Here is a 16,604-nt window from a genome sequence, read left to right as displayed (position 1 = left end):
TTTGACTTTTTAATCAAATTTTTGTTCGGTGTTCATAAAATATCAGTGAATGTAAAATTGCACTTCTTCCGTACATTTCTCATGTACGTAAAGCAGGAAAAAAGAGTAAAAGTTTATGATGTAGTACTACAAAGTTTATGCGAATTATTGTTGCAAGTTAAAATCAGTCTTTCTTTAAAAGAAAACTGAGGAACCATTGATCGATCAGTGCTTCTGTTTCCAACTTTTTACCGTTTTCATGTAAGTATTACCTTTTGCAATATACCTACCGTATTTTACGGACCATAAGGCGCAACTTAAATCCTTTTTTTCCTCATAAATTGATCGTGCGCCTTATAAGCAGGTGCGCCTAATGTATGGATCAAGTAGTGCTTTATTGCCTACACTCAAAACCAGTACCGATACTCTTATAAATAAACCACCGCCTTACACAATAAACTACGGTAAAAGCAACTAGCAACTGTGATATTCATACTATTGTGACTTGCTTACATTTATTAAGTAACAAGTTTTTGTTTAATGAGCTTTATACGGTAACCCATACTCCTTAAAATACGTTGCGTTCTTTAGCCCGGTGCGCCTTATGTATGAACGAAAAACTAATCAAAGCAATTTATTGACAGTGCGCCTTATAATCGGGTGCGCTTTATGGTCCGTAAAATACGGTATTTCAAATATTGATGCATTATTAACACACGCCACTGTCAGTTGAATTCAAGGCAGAAATGGAATGTGTACAAAACCTATTTCGTCAGTAAATTCGTAGTAACTGTTTCGGACATGGCGCATAGGTACGGCGCGTTTTGATCACAACGTTCGGTGAAAATGAACGTTGGCTAAGCGCAGATGTTGCCATGACTCCAGCTAAACATTTCCACCAATTTATGTTGAATTATGATGACGTAAATAAACAACATGTCAGTAGTGGAAAATGTTTCCCAGTGCGTTTGTGTTCCGGTGTTTAGCAGGAGGAGGCTCTTGCTTCGTTTACTGCGTTCGTTGTAAATATTCTACGTTCGCTAAACGTAGAATATTTACATGGAAACGGATGTTGTTGTTTGTAGCCGTGATATTCCATCACATTCCATGGAATTATGATGACGCAAACGAAAAGCAATCCGAATCGGGGGGAAAATTTTCGATCAACGTTTCGACAAAAATAGAATTCTTTCCTTTAAATCTCATTATATTTAATTTGAAAGACAGATGTTTGTCATGTTAAAGTTGCTGTTATCGGTTCATGGTTGGGGACGTGCAGTTATCGCAACCCATCACTCCCTCAGTGCAACTAGCTGTGATGCTACGACACACAGTGGTACTCTGTGAGGAAATCACCTTCGCATAGGCGCCTAATTCGATGACCCTCATTGTATTTTGATTGCCATGCAACTTTATGTATGAAAACTATTGTTCATGAGCGTGTAGTAGCTTTGTGTGCAAAATAAGAGTGATTTGATTTGATCTTGGTCATGAAAAGTGGTATGCAAGATATTAGATAGTAAATCAACGAACAATTTTTTTACGATCCCAGCATTAGACTTCATCAGATCCTGGTTGTGTTCAACAACTTTTACACATCAAATATTAACAAAGTATTTTATCACCTGGTAAATCCGAGGCAGCAGTAGCAATGTAATGGAAGCTCACAATCATGGTTACTCAGTAAGATTGTTGTGATCATTCCGGATATTGCCGTGCGTAGGTAAGACGTTCGTCTCTGCGTTTTCGTCACAATGTTCGGTGAAAATGAACGTTGGCTAAATGCGCATGTCGTTATGGCTTCAACACAAATCTCTATCACTTGTGTGGTCGTTTTCGACACCAGACTGTTTTCTCGGTCGACGCTGTCTGGTTATAGTTTAGTTTACGAACCGTCTTCGGTGTCACAAAATGCTGTTGACTGCCAGCTTACTATTTAATAATTATTCCCTTTGTACTGTGCGGTAATTCAAGAAGAACAATTCAACAATGACTTAACAAACGCTTACACAATACAATGTAAGTTAACGTGGAGTTGCTTAATTTGTGGAATTATGATGGCATAATAAAGTAAACAAAGAATAATTTTCACATATTCTGCCCTAGTTTTTGAGGTATTTTGTCACAAACGAATTCTTTGTCAAGTTCCATTGGTGTGTCGAGCGATCAAGGATTATTAACTTAATGAAGAAATTTCCACATAACCACTACTGTTTACATAAAACCTATCGCTTCAAGCATGAGTCTGTCATGATTATTTACATGGTGATTGTTTAATTTACAGAAAAACAAATATGCCAGAACACAGCTCGTTTCTGCATTAAAGCTAAACCGCAACGTGGCGCCATTGAGTCATGTAATTAAGATTTCATGTGTTCACGTCACGGTATAATACATTGCATTTCATGTGCAATACAAAAACTTCTTCCTTCTTCTAGCGACTTGATGTTAAATATAAGCGCTTCGTTGTATTGGTGCATGTAGAGTCTGTGGATGGCTTTTGATGTCCAGTAAAGTGGGAGATCAAAATGTGCAATTGGTACATTTAAAATGAGTATTGTAATATTGATTTTCTTGTGTAAGTTTTGATCAGCTTAATGCGTCAGGTATGCAGTTGTTTCAGCTGCTTTGAACCAAATACATGATTTGCACCAAAACAGCGCCTCTAGTGTCAGCTCGGGGTCAGAGGTTAAGTTGTGCTACGCGAGCGAAGTGCTGTTTTGTGTGATGGTAAGTTATGGAAATAATCACTTATTTTGTTTGTTATACGGCTTTGGTTGTAAACTGAATGTCAGGACTTGGATGTTGCGTAGTTGGTTGCAATAACAATCAAAGAAAATTGCGTCAGTGGAGATCTAAACAGTGTGAGTGTGAAATTCATGAATGCAATCTTGGATGTAGTCGGTGCCGCGGTGCGTATGTCATTCTCCATTCGTACTTCACCCGTTTCCAACGAAATCAAAACATAAAGAAGATCATGATCGATGGGTGAATTGTGTTAAAAGGGAAGGTTGTGAAAAACGCAAATGGACTCGCATTTGCTCCAAACAGCACTTTGATAAAGGCAGGCCAACAAAACAAAATCCAGTTCCTAATTTACACATGGGTCATACAACCAGTGTCATAAAAGCTAGGAAACCACCATCTGGTTGACAAGCAAGTAAAGAGCCCTAACAACTTTAAATAGTCCCAACATAAGTACAAGCCATGAAACAATTGAACAAAGTTCTATATTGGGTGCAGGTGGTAGTTGCAGATGCAAGTGAACTCTTTAAACCGAAAACAAAATCTATTGCAATAATGCCGATGTGAATTTAACTTTCTGACATCTTTTGAACTGGTAAAACTGAACAAAAAATCAGTTTTCAAGTTACTAGACAAGAGATCTGTTGGGATGAATTACTGGAAAGATTAAGTTGCAATGCAACAAGAAGCAAACAAATCTGTACATGTCTGTTATTTGATGATGAGTTAGTGTTGACATTGATGAGATTTTGATTTGAACTGTTGGAAAAAGATTTAGCACTGAGATTTGGCATTTTTGGTCATCGGCTTCAAAAATCATAACAACATTAACCAAATTTCTTTCAGGGCAACTAAAAAGTCATAGTATTGACTTGAATGTTGACCTATCCGAGCCTTTTCAAAAACCTCCTTACAACAAAGTTAATATATTATTGACTGCTCCTAAAAATGTAATTGCAAATCAAGACAGTTTCTGATGGAAGAGGCAGTCTACACACCACTGTTTGGCGACTTTGTGATGGCTGACAGGATTTTTCACATTTGTGAGGAGTTGCTTGTGAGACGTTGTGATTTATTGAAGCCACCTGGTATGAGGTCCAGAAAACTAAACAATTTGCCAATCATCGTGTATATGTTGAAAATGTTTTGTATTTTGTTGATATTGTCATGATATGCGCTGCTCTGTGTAATCTAATGGAACTACTTAGTCAGAAGAAATATTGTTCACATGGTTTATTTTGAATTGTTGCTCTCTTGAAAGTTTTGTCACAGAGATGCATACTTTAGTGTTAATACAAATGTTTGCACATAAGATTAATAAATCAACCAGCACTGTGTGAACACAAGAATTTTCAATTACACGAGGTAATTTGACAGTAAACTGAAAGGAACAAACAAAGGCATTGAACAAAGTACAACATAAGAAGGGCAGTTTAACAATGTGCATTTAAAGATATAAAAATAATCACTTGTTTTGTCCAAACCAGATTGCTAGAAATCTATTTCTTTAGCAATCAATGAACCTATAAAATTTGAGTTTGATACATTCCTCTGAAAGAGAAGTGAAGTGCACGATTTCTCTTAATTTAGTTGCTGTAGTTTCAGCTCGATGCTGCAATGAGATTGCAGTTTTGATTTAATCTAAAAAATGCCATGGTTTCAAGGCAGACTGATTTCCTATTTTAGGCTACTTTACAATTAATAGGACTACCCAAACAACTTACCTGTACAGGTGCAGTATGCCCGCAAAATTTCTCCAGATGGTCTAACACAAAGAGAATCTTTTGGGATGGTTTACACTTGGATGTGAAAAATCAGTACTTCTGCAGTAGGCAGCATTTTAAAGGTTTAATATAATGAGACTCCAGGTATTAAAATGCTCTGCTTATAGGTTGACATTTAGGAGCTTTTTGGCCACGTAAATCGACATCGTTTTCATTTAGACAAAGCAGATTGTCTTTGCAATGCCATCACATGGGTCAAGCAGTTGCTCTGTTTCAGAAAAACGTAAAATACTTATGTAGGCTACTTCCCTTGGTGATTTTAACAACTTAATTCTTTACTGCACACCCAAAACATCTGCGGAAAAGACCAAAGCAACATGTTTCGACTTTGTTTTGTTATTGGTTGCAAACCAAACAGCTTAAAACGTTCCCGCAAACTCCCAACTGTCTACGTCCGCAACGCCTATGCCATGCTTAAGGTCTTTGCTTCCCATTTTGCTACAAAAAATTTAAAAACATCCCAAAACTGTTGTTATATTTGACATTTACCAACCAAGACCAATCATTTTCTACACAACAAAACGCGCGTAGCACAACTTAACCTATGACCCCGATTCTCGCGCATGCGCATTGGCGTTGGTGCAAATCATGTATTGTCGCCAAATCACCAAGCAGTGTGTGGATACGACTGCTTTAGTCGTCGCTTCAACAATGACAAAATCTGGAAGCATGGCTGCAAGACTGAATATCAAATATAGAGAATCGCAACAATGATGTTTTTCAACTTACTAACTTTCAAGTAAAGCCTTAAATCAAAACCGCAAACCCACGACTACCGGATATTTTCCAAAACAAGGGTTTTTAAAAATTACCGCCGTTTCCACTAATGGACTTTACCATAACAGTGTTTCCTAATACAAAATAGTCGTTCTTTGAAACATGACGAGTTCATTCACCAAAAAACATTCGAAAAACGTTTATTATGGGCTCGTTTTTACATGTATTCCAAACGTCACCAGTTTGTCACAAGTGTCGATGTAGGGTTTATTCAGATTAGAGTTTTTTCACAGCTGCAACCAAACAGTAGATTTATGTGTAGATTCAGTAATTAAAAGTAAATAGAATTAGTGATTTAAATACATGTATTTTTCATTGTTTAAAAAAATGTTTGTGCCTTTGAATTATTTTGATAAAAAATTGACGCGAATTAAAACTTATCTGACTAAACCCTATGTCGACATTTGTAAAAAAAATTGGCAACGCTTGGAATACATGCAAAATCACACCCATAATGAACGTTTTTTGAACGCTGGTGAAGAATCTCTCATTCGTCATGTTTTAAACAACAACAATTTTGCATTTGGAAACACTTTTATGGTAAAATCCATTTGCGGAAACGGCGGTAATTTTCAAAAGCCTTGTTTTGGTAAATAGCCATTAGTTAGTTAGTTGTGGCGTGGGTTTGCGGTTTTGATTTGAAGGCTTTGCTTGTAAGTTATTGAGTTGGGAAACATCATGCATGTTGTACCAACGACTTTTGGACAGCTGTGCTTTTATGGTAATTTTTGTAAACAGAACAAATTTGATGACTCAGTCTATTAGGTGATATTTAGCAATGAACATAAAAATTAAAAAATATTGATTTTGCTTTGATATTGTGAAGATTTTCCTTCATGTTCAGTAAATGTAATATTAATTGATGGTAATATGTAATGTGATCGGTCTGTGGGGTATGATAATGGTAAAAACGATAATGATTTATTGGAAAATTTGCTTCGCTGTATGATGAGCGGAGCTTGGTTTAGTTGTTTTTTATGTTTATGGATTTGGTAAGTTGATCACATATGAAGTATTTTACTGGTTTTGGTATTACTCAAATGATTAATGTCATTGGAGCCTCAGTGCATAAACTCCAAGCTAAAACATTAATAAAGGGATGCAAAAAATTACTTCTGGCCAGCTTCGTTTCAGCTGTGGAACAAGAAAACAGAGTGGAATACAGGGAATGTTATGTCTAAATCAACCTAAATTAAGGCTATTCATGGGAGGAGTCGATTGGTTTGACTTGTATTTTGGGCTGAGCAAAATATACCTTGGTCGATTGCCATAGTATTTGTTTATAATCACCAGATGTTTGTTTTGCTAAAGAATGTGGTGGCAATTGGATTGTAAATTAGGAAACAATTAACTACACTGGTTTTATTATTTTCTTGTGGCAAAACAAGTCTGAATTAATGCATTTTTAAACATTGTGCATGTCTGCTCATTGACAAAGAAAGGAATTTAATGCATATTAATACGAACTTTGTAATGATAATATTAATATAAACTACTTTGTGTGTAATGTCAATGTTTTGATTTTTTTTGTGATTTCAGTGTTTCAAGTAATTTTTTTTAAACTTGGCCCTCGATGGACAAGTGTGATAAATATGTCATGTTTCAAAATACCCCTAAATTAAAAATTTATCTTAAGCTGGTGTATTAGTCCAACATTGCTATGGAATTTTTTTTATTTTCTATATATTTAATAATTTTGCCCACAGAGGGTTAACAACAAAGACAGTAAACTGTAATAGAAACTTGCTAAGTTAAGTTTTGAAACGCCGGATTAACAATAAGTTTTCTGAAGAACCACATCTACACTGGAACATCATGAAAAGCATCCGGAAACCGCGTGTATGGAAGAACATGGAACAGAAATCTTTCAAGTGCACGTATTGTGTGAAAATATTTACTTCAAATAGCAGCTTGAAGATACACATTCGGACTCATACTGGAGAAAAACCTTTTAAGTGCCCATTTTGTTTGAAAGTATTTAGTGACAAGGCCAACTCAAACAGACACATTAGAACTCATACTGGAGAAAGACCTTTCAAGTGCATAGTTTGTTTGAAAGCATTCAATGAAAAGGGCAACTTAAAAACACACGTTCGGACTCATACTGGAGAGAAATCTTACAAGTGCTCATTTTGTTTCAAAGAATTTAGTCAGAAAGGCAATCTGAAGCAACACATTCTAACTCATACTGGAGATAAACCTTATAAGTGCACGGTTTGTTCGAAAGATTTCAATCGCAAAGAACATTTAAGCAACCACGTTCGAACTCATACTGGTGTGAAATCTTACAGATGTGACATTTGCGAAAAGTGCTTTTTAACTTCAAATGAACTCAAAATTCATAAAAGAACTCATACTGCAGAGAAACCATTTAAATGCAAAATATGCGGAAAGGATTTTCGGCGAACATGTCATCTCTCCGAACATTTACGAACTCACACCGGGGAAAAACCTTACAAGTGCAGCAAATGTAACAAAGAATACTGCCAGAAAGTCAGTCTTCTCGTGCATATGAGAAGCCACACTGGAGAAAAACCTTATAGATGTGATATTTGCGAAAAATCTTTCAGAGACGCAAGGGTTCTTAAAGTTCACAAAAGAAGTCACACTGGAGAAAAACCGTACAAGTGTAAAATATGTGACAAAGCTTTCAGTAGATCAAGCCATCGAACGGCACACGAACGAATTCACACTGGGGAGAAACCGTACAAGTGTAACATATGTGGCAAAGCTTTTAGCAGTTCAGCCTATCAAACGACACACGAACGAATTCATACTGGAAAAAAACCATACAAGTGTAGCATATGTGATAAAACTTTCAGTAGTTCAAGCCATAAAATGGCACACGAACGCATTCATACTGGAAGGAAACCATACAAGTGTAACATATGTGATAAAGCTTTCATCCAGAAATCGAGACGAGACCAACATTTCAGAATCCACACTGGAGAGAAACCTTATAACTGCAACATATGTGATAAAGCTTACACCTCTTCAGGCGCTCTAAATGTTCACATTCGAACACACTAGAAAAAGAAAACAAATAAGTGTGACGTAACAAATTTAGCAATTCAAGCTGTCTTCGTTTTCACCTTCGAACTTATACTGTAAAGAAACCTTACGATTGTAGTGTTTGTTCATATCTCTAAGTCTTGTTGAACACCAAAAGACACACTTTCTTACCCACACGAAGTCTAAGAAAATACGATTAAGTAAATCAACTGTTTAAATGCAGACTATAAAGCAAACCATTCAGTTTTGCTGAAAAGAACACCCAGAAAAGTAAAAGAATCATATGATAATCCGTAAATAAAAATTGTGTTGTGTTTGCAAGTTTGTTTGTGTTTTTGTGAAACAATCGTATGATAATCCGCAAATAAAACTTGTGTTGTTAGTTTGCGAGTTTGTTTGTGTTTTTGTGAAACAATCATATGATAATCCGTAAATAAAAATTGTGTTGTTGTGTTTGCAAGTTTGTTTGTGTTTTTGTGAAACAATCATATGATAATCCGTAAATAAAAATTGTGTTGTTGTGTTTGCAAGTTTGTTTGTGTTTTTGTGAAACAATCATATGATCATCCGCAAATAAAACTTGTGTTGTTAGTTTGCGAGTTTGTTTGTGTTTTTGCTTGTTGTGTAGATGGATACGAAAAATGTGAATGGGTTTTCATGCTGCAGAGTTTTGATTAATTTCCGAATATGCCAACTAAAGAAATTAATTTCACAAAATATCTCAATTATAATTAAACCAGATTATACGAGATTTCATTTGAAATATTGCCAAAAAATGGCAGACTTGGAACCCAACAAAATTTGGATGGAGACAGAAAAATGTTTATTTCCTTGTATCTAAATTTACCTCAATGCAGTCGTATATTTTACGTTGGTGGTAGCATTTGTTGTTTCATCTCACTGGTAAACAGCAGTCGCACGCAAATGAACGCTGATGCTCCCTCCACAAATTTGTGGTAATTATTCCGGATTTCTTCCATGGAACGCGAGTAAAGCGAGTTTACAATTCTCCTCTTCTTGTTATTAACGCGCATGACGAACGCTTGTCGCGTTTTGTCACATTTTATGACAACATGATGACGTAAACGAAATGAACCCGATTGTCGATATGGAAAATTTGATAATGTTGGTGGTATCATGGTCGCGGTTGCCTTGTTATATTATATTGGGTTGTTGGTCATTTTATTGTGTTTTCGAGAAGAAAATTAATTAAGTGGGTAAATCATACATGATGCTTGAAAATAATAACAGAATTTTGATAACAAAAACAAAATACTTCGAATTGCATCACTGTGGAATTTGTACACGTTTGTTTTGCGGTATTTTATTCAAACACAAATTATTGTTTGACATACACCCGGTAGAGTAGGGTAGTTAATATAATAATATTGCAGTTAACGTCTCACAGATATTCCGATCTCAACAAATTTTCCTATTTTTCATGGCCCTGTGTTTCTTTTGACCACAATACTTTAAACCCAAGATATCCTGACCACGATTTCCGATTAGGTTTCATTCTTGGCATATGGGCCGGGCGCTCGATGTTGCAAACTTTCTGTTAGCCGAGCACCGAAAGTTTGGTCACCTATTTCTGAACGTTTGGTCACCTATTTTATTGCGACATTAGTATTGTTATAACATTCATGTTTTACCCAAAAATCGTCAGGCCGAATTAATATCCTACATGTGGGTATTGTTAATTCGCCTTCTCTTCTTTCGCTGACGTCACAGCACATACATTGTATTTTGCAGTGAACAAAACCAGAGCAGTTACCAAATAGAAATCAGCAGCACAAGAAAAGTGGAAAAGAAAGTTGGACATCATATTTGGGCATTCTTCGGGACTACTAACTCTGTCGTTAAGGATTTATAAAACATTCGTAAAGTCGAGTTGGCGTTTGCGTTCTGATGGGTTTTGCTTTGGCCAGCACGGCCGGGTGGCCACGTAATGTTATATGCAACTTGTTGGAACTCATCACACCTCAGAGCGAAAGGTACTCAAAATTTCGCAGTGATAACGATCATCGATAAAAGGTACAACAGTAAACAAAATATGTTTATTTCTTTGTCGAGATTCCGTTTGTATCGTTTTAAACCACACAGTGAACTTTCATTATTCATTTATATTTCTTTTTTGTCATTATCGTGCATTTTCCATTGTACAAGTCGAGTTACGGTGGTTGTAAAAAAAAACACGTTCCAAAAATTTTCCAATACATGACATCACATTATGACGCTACGAGGCGCTATTGAGTCAATTCATTTTACGTTTTAACTTCACGACATGGAGGTTATACTGCATTTTTTCGACAGCAAAACAACCTTTTTTCGTTTGTTGCGTGACTTCCTATATATGCTCGTTGAAGTAAGCGTATTGTCATATGTCTGCTGACGAGTTTGTCCTGTCGAGTGGCAGATGTTTTTTGGACCTTTTTAAGGTTATTGGAAGTATTTGATACAGCAGTATTAATTAAATAGTGTTGGAGATTTCAAAACAGCTTTGTTTAGGTTATTGTTTTTGTAAGCTCAATTGTGGAACCGGTTTATTGCACCAGACGTGCATTTCCTTATGTGTTTGGTAGCCGACCTGTCTGCTACCTTTGTATTTATTGCGTGAAAATGTATTTGTAAATAAAACTCGAAATTAAAAGCAAGCTTGTTGGGGAAGAAATTAAGACACAATTTTGTTGTTAAAGCAGAATTCTTACAAACATGAAGCTTCCAGTTGTTGTCTTGCCGTTTGACCGGTGCCGTGACGTCACCAAAACACGTCACATTGCAGTGATGTCATTTCTGCTTGTGTTGTTCACAGGAACTTATCAATTAGACCCCTCTGATTATTGTGGTAAGTTTGTCACTCGTCTTGCTGGATGAACATTATTTGTGAATTTACTTTGTAAAAACAAAACTTGTTTGTAAAATTTTTCATGTATGATTTAAACTCGCAATTAGTAATTACGAACAAATTTATCAAACTCTCCAAAACAGCTTTTGTGATCTCATGTTTGTATGGATTAAGAAAGCATATCAATGTATTAAATTTACTTCTAACCTAATTTAACCAAAATATTGTTGTTCCCATTATTAGATCGAGGGCCGAGTTATTGCGTGATATTTTTGTGCAACTCAACTTCAGGTGGAACAACGTTTCCTTGTGGTAAGTAACATACTTTATTGGATTTCTTGTAAAACAATCGTTTTGACTCAAAAAACAACAATGTTGTCAACGGTTTATATTGTAGAAATATGTTTAAATCACAATTTAGTGAAGGCTCTATTACGTATATTATTGTAAGTATCAGTCGTATAGTATCAAACAATGCAGAAATATTTAGGTTATCTATGTTGTAGTTTTCGCTTCTCGAAATCAATCACTACCAGTTTACTACGGATCGGATGGAAGTTGTAAGTTTATTTATTTTGAGGTAGATGTGTATTTATTACATAGTTTACCAAAGTAGGGATTAGGAATATCACTCTGCTTATTCTTATTGCTTGCCACTCTAGGATGTTTTTTAACAACAGCACCGAATAACGCTTTTCAAATATATTCTACTGTTACCATCAATCGTAGTACGCTTGATTTTTTTGATGTGCTAATTTGAGCTATGTTTACTGATTTCACCCAATAAATATTAGGATTTTTAGGTGTCTTTATGTTCAATTACAGGGAACGACGCGAACATCAATGGAATAAATCTCACAGGTAAAGCAATTTTTTATTTGAAGTTTGAACTTGAAGCAACTTCATTTTGACCAAAACTCGTCTCCTTTCTTTAAACAAACATATTTTCGATTTAAGTTGAAATAGAAACAAAGCTTGTCTTACTTCACGCTATAACGGTAAATTCATTAAACTGCAGCGGTTAACTGTACTGGAAGTGGATGCTGTATGTCGTCAATCAATGGGACTTTGCATTCCCCACCTCAACCACCTGTTAACGTAAAGATCCAATTCCTTCAACCAGGTGAAATGCGTTTATTCAGTATAATCGATACAACTATTTAACAAAGGAGAGTAATGTTTTCATTCGTTTCAACTGATGTTTTGCGCAGGTTCAACTCCCTCCCTTCAAGGTTCGGTTTATACAATCTCGGTACGAGGATACGAAAAATGTGAGTTTTCATATAATAGAGCAGAGGTTCTTAACCAAGGTTGACAAGACCTGTTCCTTCTGTCGATGATGCTTGTTCAAAGTCATTTACTTACAAAAAAACATTACATCTATTCTCGAACCAACATATACATAATTCGGGGAAGTCCCAAGTAGGAAATGTCGATGATTCCTTGCAATAAAGTGTTTGTACGCATGTTTTTCTGGTTATCCAGGTTTGGAAGCAGTATTCTGACACAACAATGTTGTCACGCTGTTGCCTCTGTAGTTTTATTTATTATGAAACAAAAACATACTTTTGATGAAAGCAAAACTCATGCTTTTATTTGTTGGTTTCTTACATGAAGTTTAATTGTGTTCATCATTACAGGTTTTCCCAATGTTGATTACGCACCAATTATCTTAACACAATATCCATCCACTTGCCTCAATCTATCACTTTACTGCAGTAAGTGAATTTAATAAAATCACTTAAAACATATAAAAACATGTGGTCAACTTTTATTGAAGCAAAGTTTGTTACCGTTTCTCATTAAAAATATTACAGATATATTACATTACAGATTTTTCACCAAATTTGCAAACAACCACCATCCCAATAACCAACCAACCATCGACCACAACAGACACCATCTGGAATGAAATTATTCGTAGTGAGTACATAAGTTGATGCAAAATCTAATGAAAAAAATGTTTACTTATATTTATTGGCTGGATATAAAACATGGCACCTACAAGTGGTAACAAGTCATTATGGCGTAATTTTGACATATGCATTATTATGCAAGTGGCAAACACTTTTTTTTTTAAAAAAGCTTTAAAAACACCAAACAGCAGTTGAAGCTCCGAACTGAGAAACTCAACATAAATTTTGATCAGGTTTGGAAAATAATCTGACTTCCATACAAGCGGATAACCCAGATGATTTAATAAACATCGACCAACTTGTTGAGAATATCACCCGATTCACTCAAACTACAAATACAATCACTTTGCACAATGGTAATGCCCAACTTTACTTTAATCATACGACATTGAATGGTTCCCAGCCTCAGCTCTCTGCCAATATCTCGCTTGGTTCAACTCGCATCGACTTGACGTTGGAAACAAACGGAGCAAACCAAGTCGCATTTTCAGTTCTCCAGTTTAAGATTCCAAAGGGTGTGGAGGTTGAAGCTCCGACCGACCAAGTTGGCTCTCTCGCCACAACACGTTACATAGCCATCAAAAATACGAGCTACATTGTTATTGTGGGTTTGAACGTGGACGAAATTTCTCCACGTACACCTCTTGGCAAAGCAAAAGGCAACAATCAACTGCAAGGCAACGCGAGATTCGTCCTTTCTACCACGTCACCACAATCAACGTGCGCCGAAAATAAAAACATGAAAAAAAACGGAGGCAACCAGGAAATCTCCCAACTTTCGCCCAGATGCACATTCTTTGACGAAACAGCGTCTTTGTATTCGGATGAGGGCTGTACCACCGCAGCAAGCTCTGATCACGTGACGTGCAGTTGCCACCACCTCACTGTTTTTTCCGTACTCCTGGCGGTAAAATCCATCGTCGTTCCACACGGTGTTAAGGCAAGCACACATATAATATTGCTTTCATAATTCCACCTTGTGCTTTAGTAAAATCAATCAGTTCCGTTACATTCAAACTTGAAAAAACTTCGTCGATGTCGTTTTTTGGAAATACTTAAAACATTTCTGACTTCTCAATGTATTAATTGTTCCAGATTACAACATACGTCACAGAATCAATATCCGTCTTCTTCCTCCTGCTCACCGCAATAATCCTGCTCTGTTTCAATGAGGGAGGGGACAGAATTTACATCCAGATAAGTTTGACGTCATCGCTTCTGCTTCTGCACGGTATCAACTTATTGCACGATATTATCGTCATGCATGATCAGCTATGCATAGCGTTTACAGTGCTAAACCATTTCTTCTTGATATGTTCAGGTAAAGAAGATTAAATAACAATACATCAATTTAAACAACCTTTTTTCACCATAGGAATGTGGTTTCTGATCGAGGGAATACGACTCTTCATGGCTACCTCCAATCCAATCGACTTCCAAGCCCTGGATTCAAAGGATCGACTCAAGTACTTTATGACCTTCGGATGGCTTTTTCCCATCTTGATTGTGGGAATATCTGCACCCGTGGGATTCCACTTCGGCGTCTACATGAAACCACAGCCTTATTACGAGGCGTGTCACCAATACCAAAACAACACTTCACCAATTCCCAAATACGACAGATGCTGGTTGGCTCCAAACACTCCTGTTTTCTACACTTCCGTCATCACTCCTCTTGCTCTCATTCTTCTCATCAACCTCCTCATCATCGGGAAAACATCTTATGTAGCATTAACCTCTCGGAGGATGCAGAACAGAGGAGATGACCCTGATCAGGAAGATGCAAAGAGAGCTGCAAAGACGTTCATTTTGCTCTTTTTGATGCTCGGTGGAACCTGGAGCTTGGCATTCTTCACTGGTGAGTTTCGATATTCTCAGTATTTCTTCGTGTGAATCTATTCCCCAAGTTTATGAGTGTGCTAAAAAAACGTAATCTTTTTCAGGAATTGGAAACGAAATCTCGAACGAGGTTTTCATGCACATTCACAGCTTGGTGAACGGGATGCAGGGATTCGTCCTGTTCGTTATCTACTGCGTCATGGATGACGTCATCAGAAAGCGCTTCCTTCCCGACAAGAAGAAACCGAATCGTGATGGTAGAAGTGGAGGAAACGGTGCAATGGAATTTATGCGTGTACGTGAGGAGGTGATGAAACGTTATAACAATGAGTAGAGTGGATTTGAGTGGGAAATATCGTCTTTGCCCAACACTGAGTATTTGTGTCTTTCCAACTTGTACCATTATCGGTGTGCTACAAGTTTCTGATGTAAATTTGCTACAGTACGGATTGTAACAAATGTTTGTTCAACCTTGAATTCTGAAACGTTTATGTTGACTTGTGTGTTCGTTTAAATGCGCAAAAGAGCCATAATAATCAAAGAGAGCTGCAGACAGGGTGTATACACGCACTGTTTCGACCTGTAAGGTCTCATCAGTGCAGCTGTTGATGTGGCACTGTGCTAGCTGGTAGACTAGCAGGCACACAGATTTCCACTTTGTGGTACCTTTCGTTCAATCGTCGATATGTTGGGTACCAAACTAGGTACCAATCAACACAGACGAACCACGTGGAGCGCACTATGCCCAAAACAACTGTTTGGGACCCAATAGCGCTATCGTGTTCGTTTAAATTTCATAACCTGTGTTCAGTATTCTTGGAGATTCTCTGTATGTTTTTGGAAGGTTGTCTTTTTTGTTGATACAAGTTTTTGTCATGAAAGGAGATGCAACGTATTAACAATAAATAGAGTTGATATGAATGGTGTTTCACGTTGTAGTGAATGTTATTTTGTTTGCATTTTCAAACATTTGTTCGCAATCGTATTCATTTTGAAATGTTGTGCACCTTGGAAACCTGTAATATAGAGCTATCGGAAAATGACATATTTGAACCCAACAATTTTGATAGAGACCATCTCTTTTTATCTCATTTAATTCTATGCATCCGTATATTTCACATTAGTTATACCATTTGTTGTTCCATCTAACAGGTAAATAGCAGTCGCACGCAAATGAACGCTGATGCTCCCTCCACAAATTTGTGGTAATTATTCCGGATTTCTTCCATGTAGCGCGAGTAAAGCGAGTTTACCATTCTCGTCTTCTTGTTATTAACGCGCATGACGGACGCTCGTCGCGTTTTGTCGCAACAATTTCTCCTATCACATTTTATGACGTAAACGCAATGAACCCGATTGTCGGTGTGGAAAATTTGATGGTAACATGGTCGCAGTTGCTTTGTTATATTATACTGGGTTGTTAGTCATTTTTTTTATTGTGTTTTCGACAAGAAAATTAATTAAGTGGGTAAATCATACATGTTGCTTGAAAATAATAACAGCGGATACCAACCAACTACCTACATATGGTTTTTGGCAGCTGTTGACAATATGGGTGTTTGTTGTTTTCTGCCGAAACAATGTTCTGTCAGCATATTGGCCAAGGGTTGAACAGCATTCTTTTGGTATTGTTTGCTAACGTTCCGAAATTGGGCGTCACGTGCATTGATACGTCCGTTTAATACTATCGAAATCTCGTAAGTTGAC

The 16,604-nt window shown here is 36.7% G+C and overlaps 1 protein-coding gene across 1 annotated transcript; it reads left to right on the top strand.

The window, feature by feature from the left end:
* Positions 1-6,998: 6,998 nt before the first annotated feature.
* Positions 6,999-8,584, top strand: LOC145888939 (uncharacterized). The gene is made up of 2 exons (XM_082979809.1): positions 6,999-7,499; positions 7,650-8,584. The coding sequence occupies exons 1-2, from the start codon at positions 7,101-7,103 to the stop codon at positions 8,313-8,315; spliced, it is 1,065 nt and encodes a 354-aa protein (XP_082835935.1). The 5' UTR covers positions 6,999-7,100; the 3' UTR covers positions 8,316-8,584.
* The last annotated feature ends 8,020 nt before the right edge of the window (positions 8,585-16,604 follow it).

Source organism: Ascidia mentula, chromosome 2, assembly GCF_947561715.1.
Source record: "Ascidia mentula chromosome 2, kaAscMent1.1, whole genome shotgun sequence".
Classification (NCBI taxonomy): Eukaryota; Metazoa; Chordata; class Ascidiacea; order Phlebobranchia; family Ascidiidae; genus Ascidia; species Ascidia mentula.
This window is presented reverse-complemented; position numbering and strand designations above follow the sequence as displayed.

Coding starts and splice junctions, on each gene's coding strand:
- LOC145888939 (XM_082979809.1), top strand. CDS start 7,101: ATGAAAAGCATCCGGAAACCGCGTGTATGGAAGAACATGGAACAGAAA. Junction 7,500..7,649: donor ATAAACCTTATAAGTGCACG/GTTTGTTCGAAA, acceptor CATACTGCAGAG/AAACCATTTAAATGCAAAAT.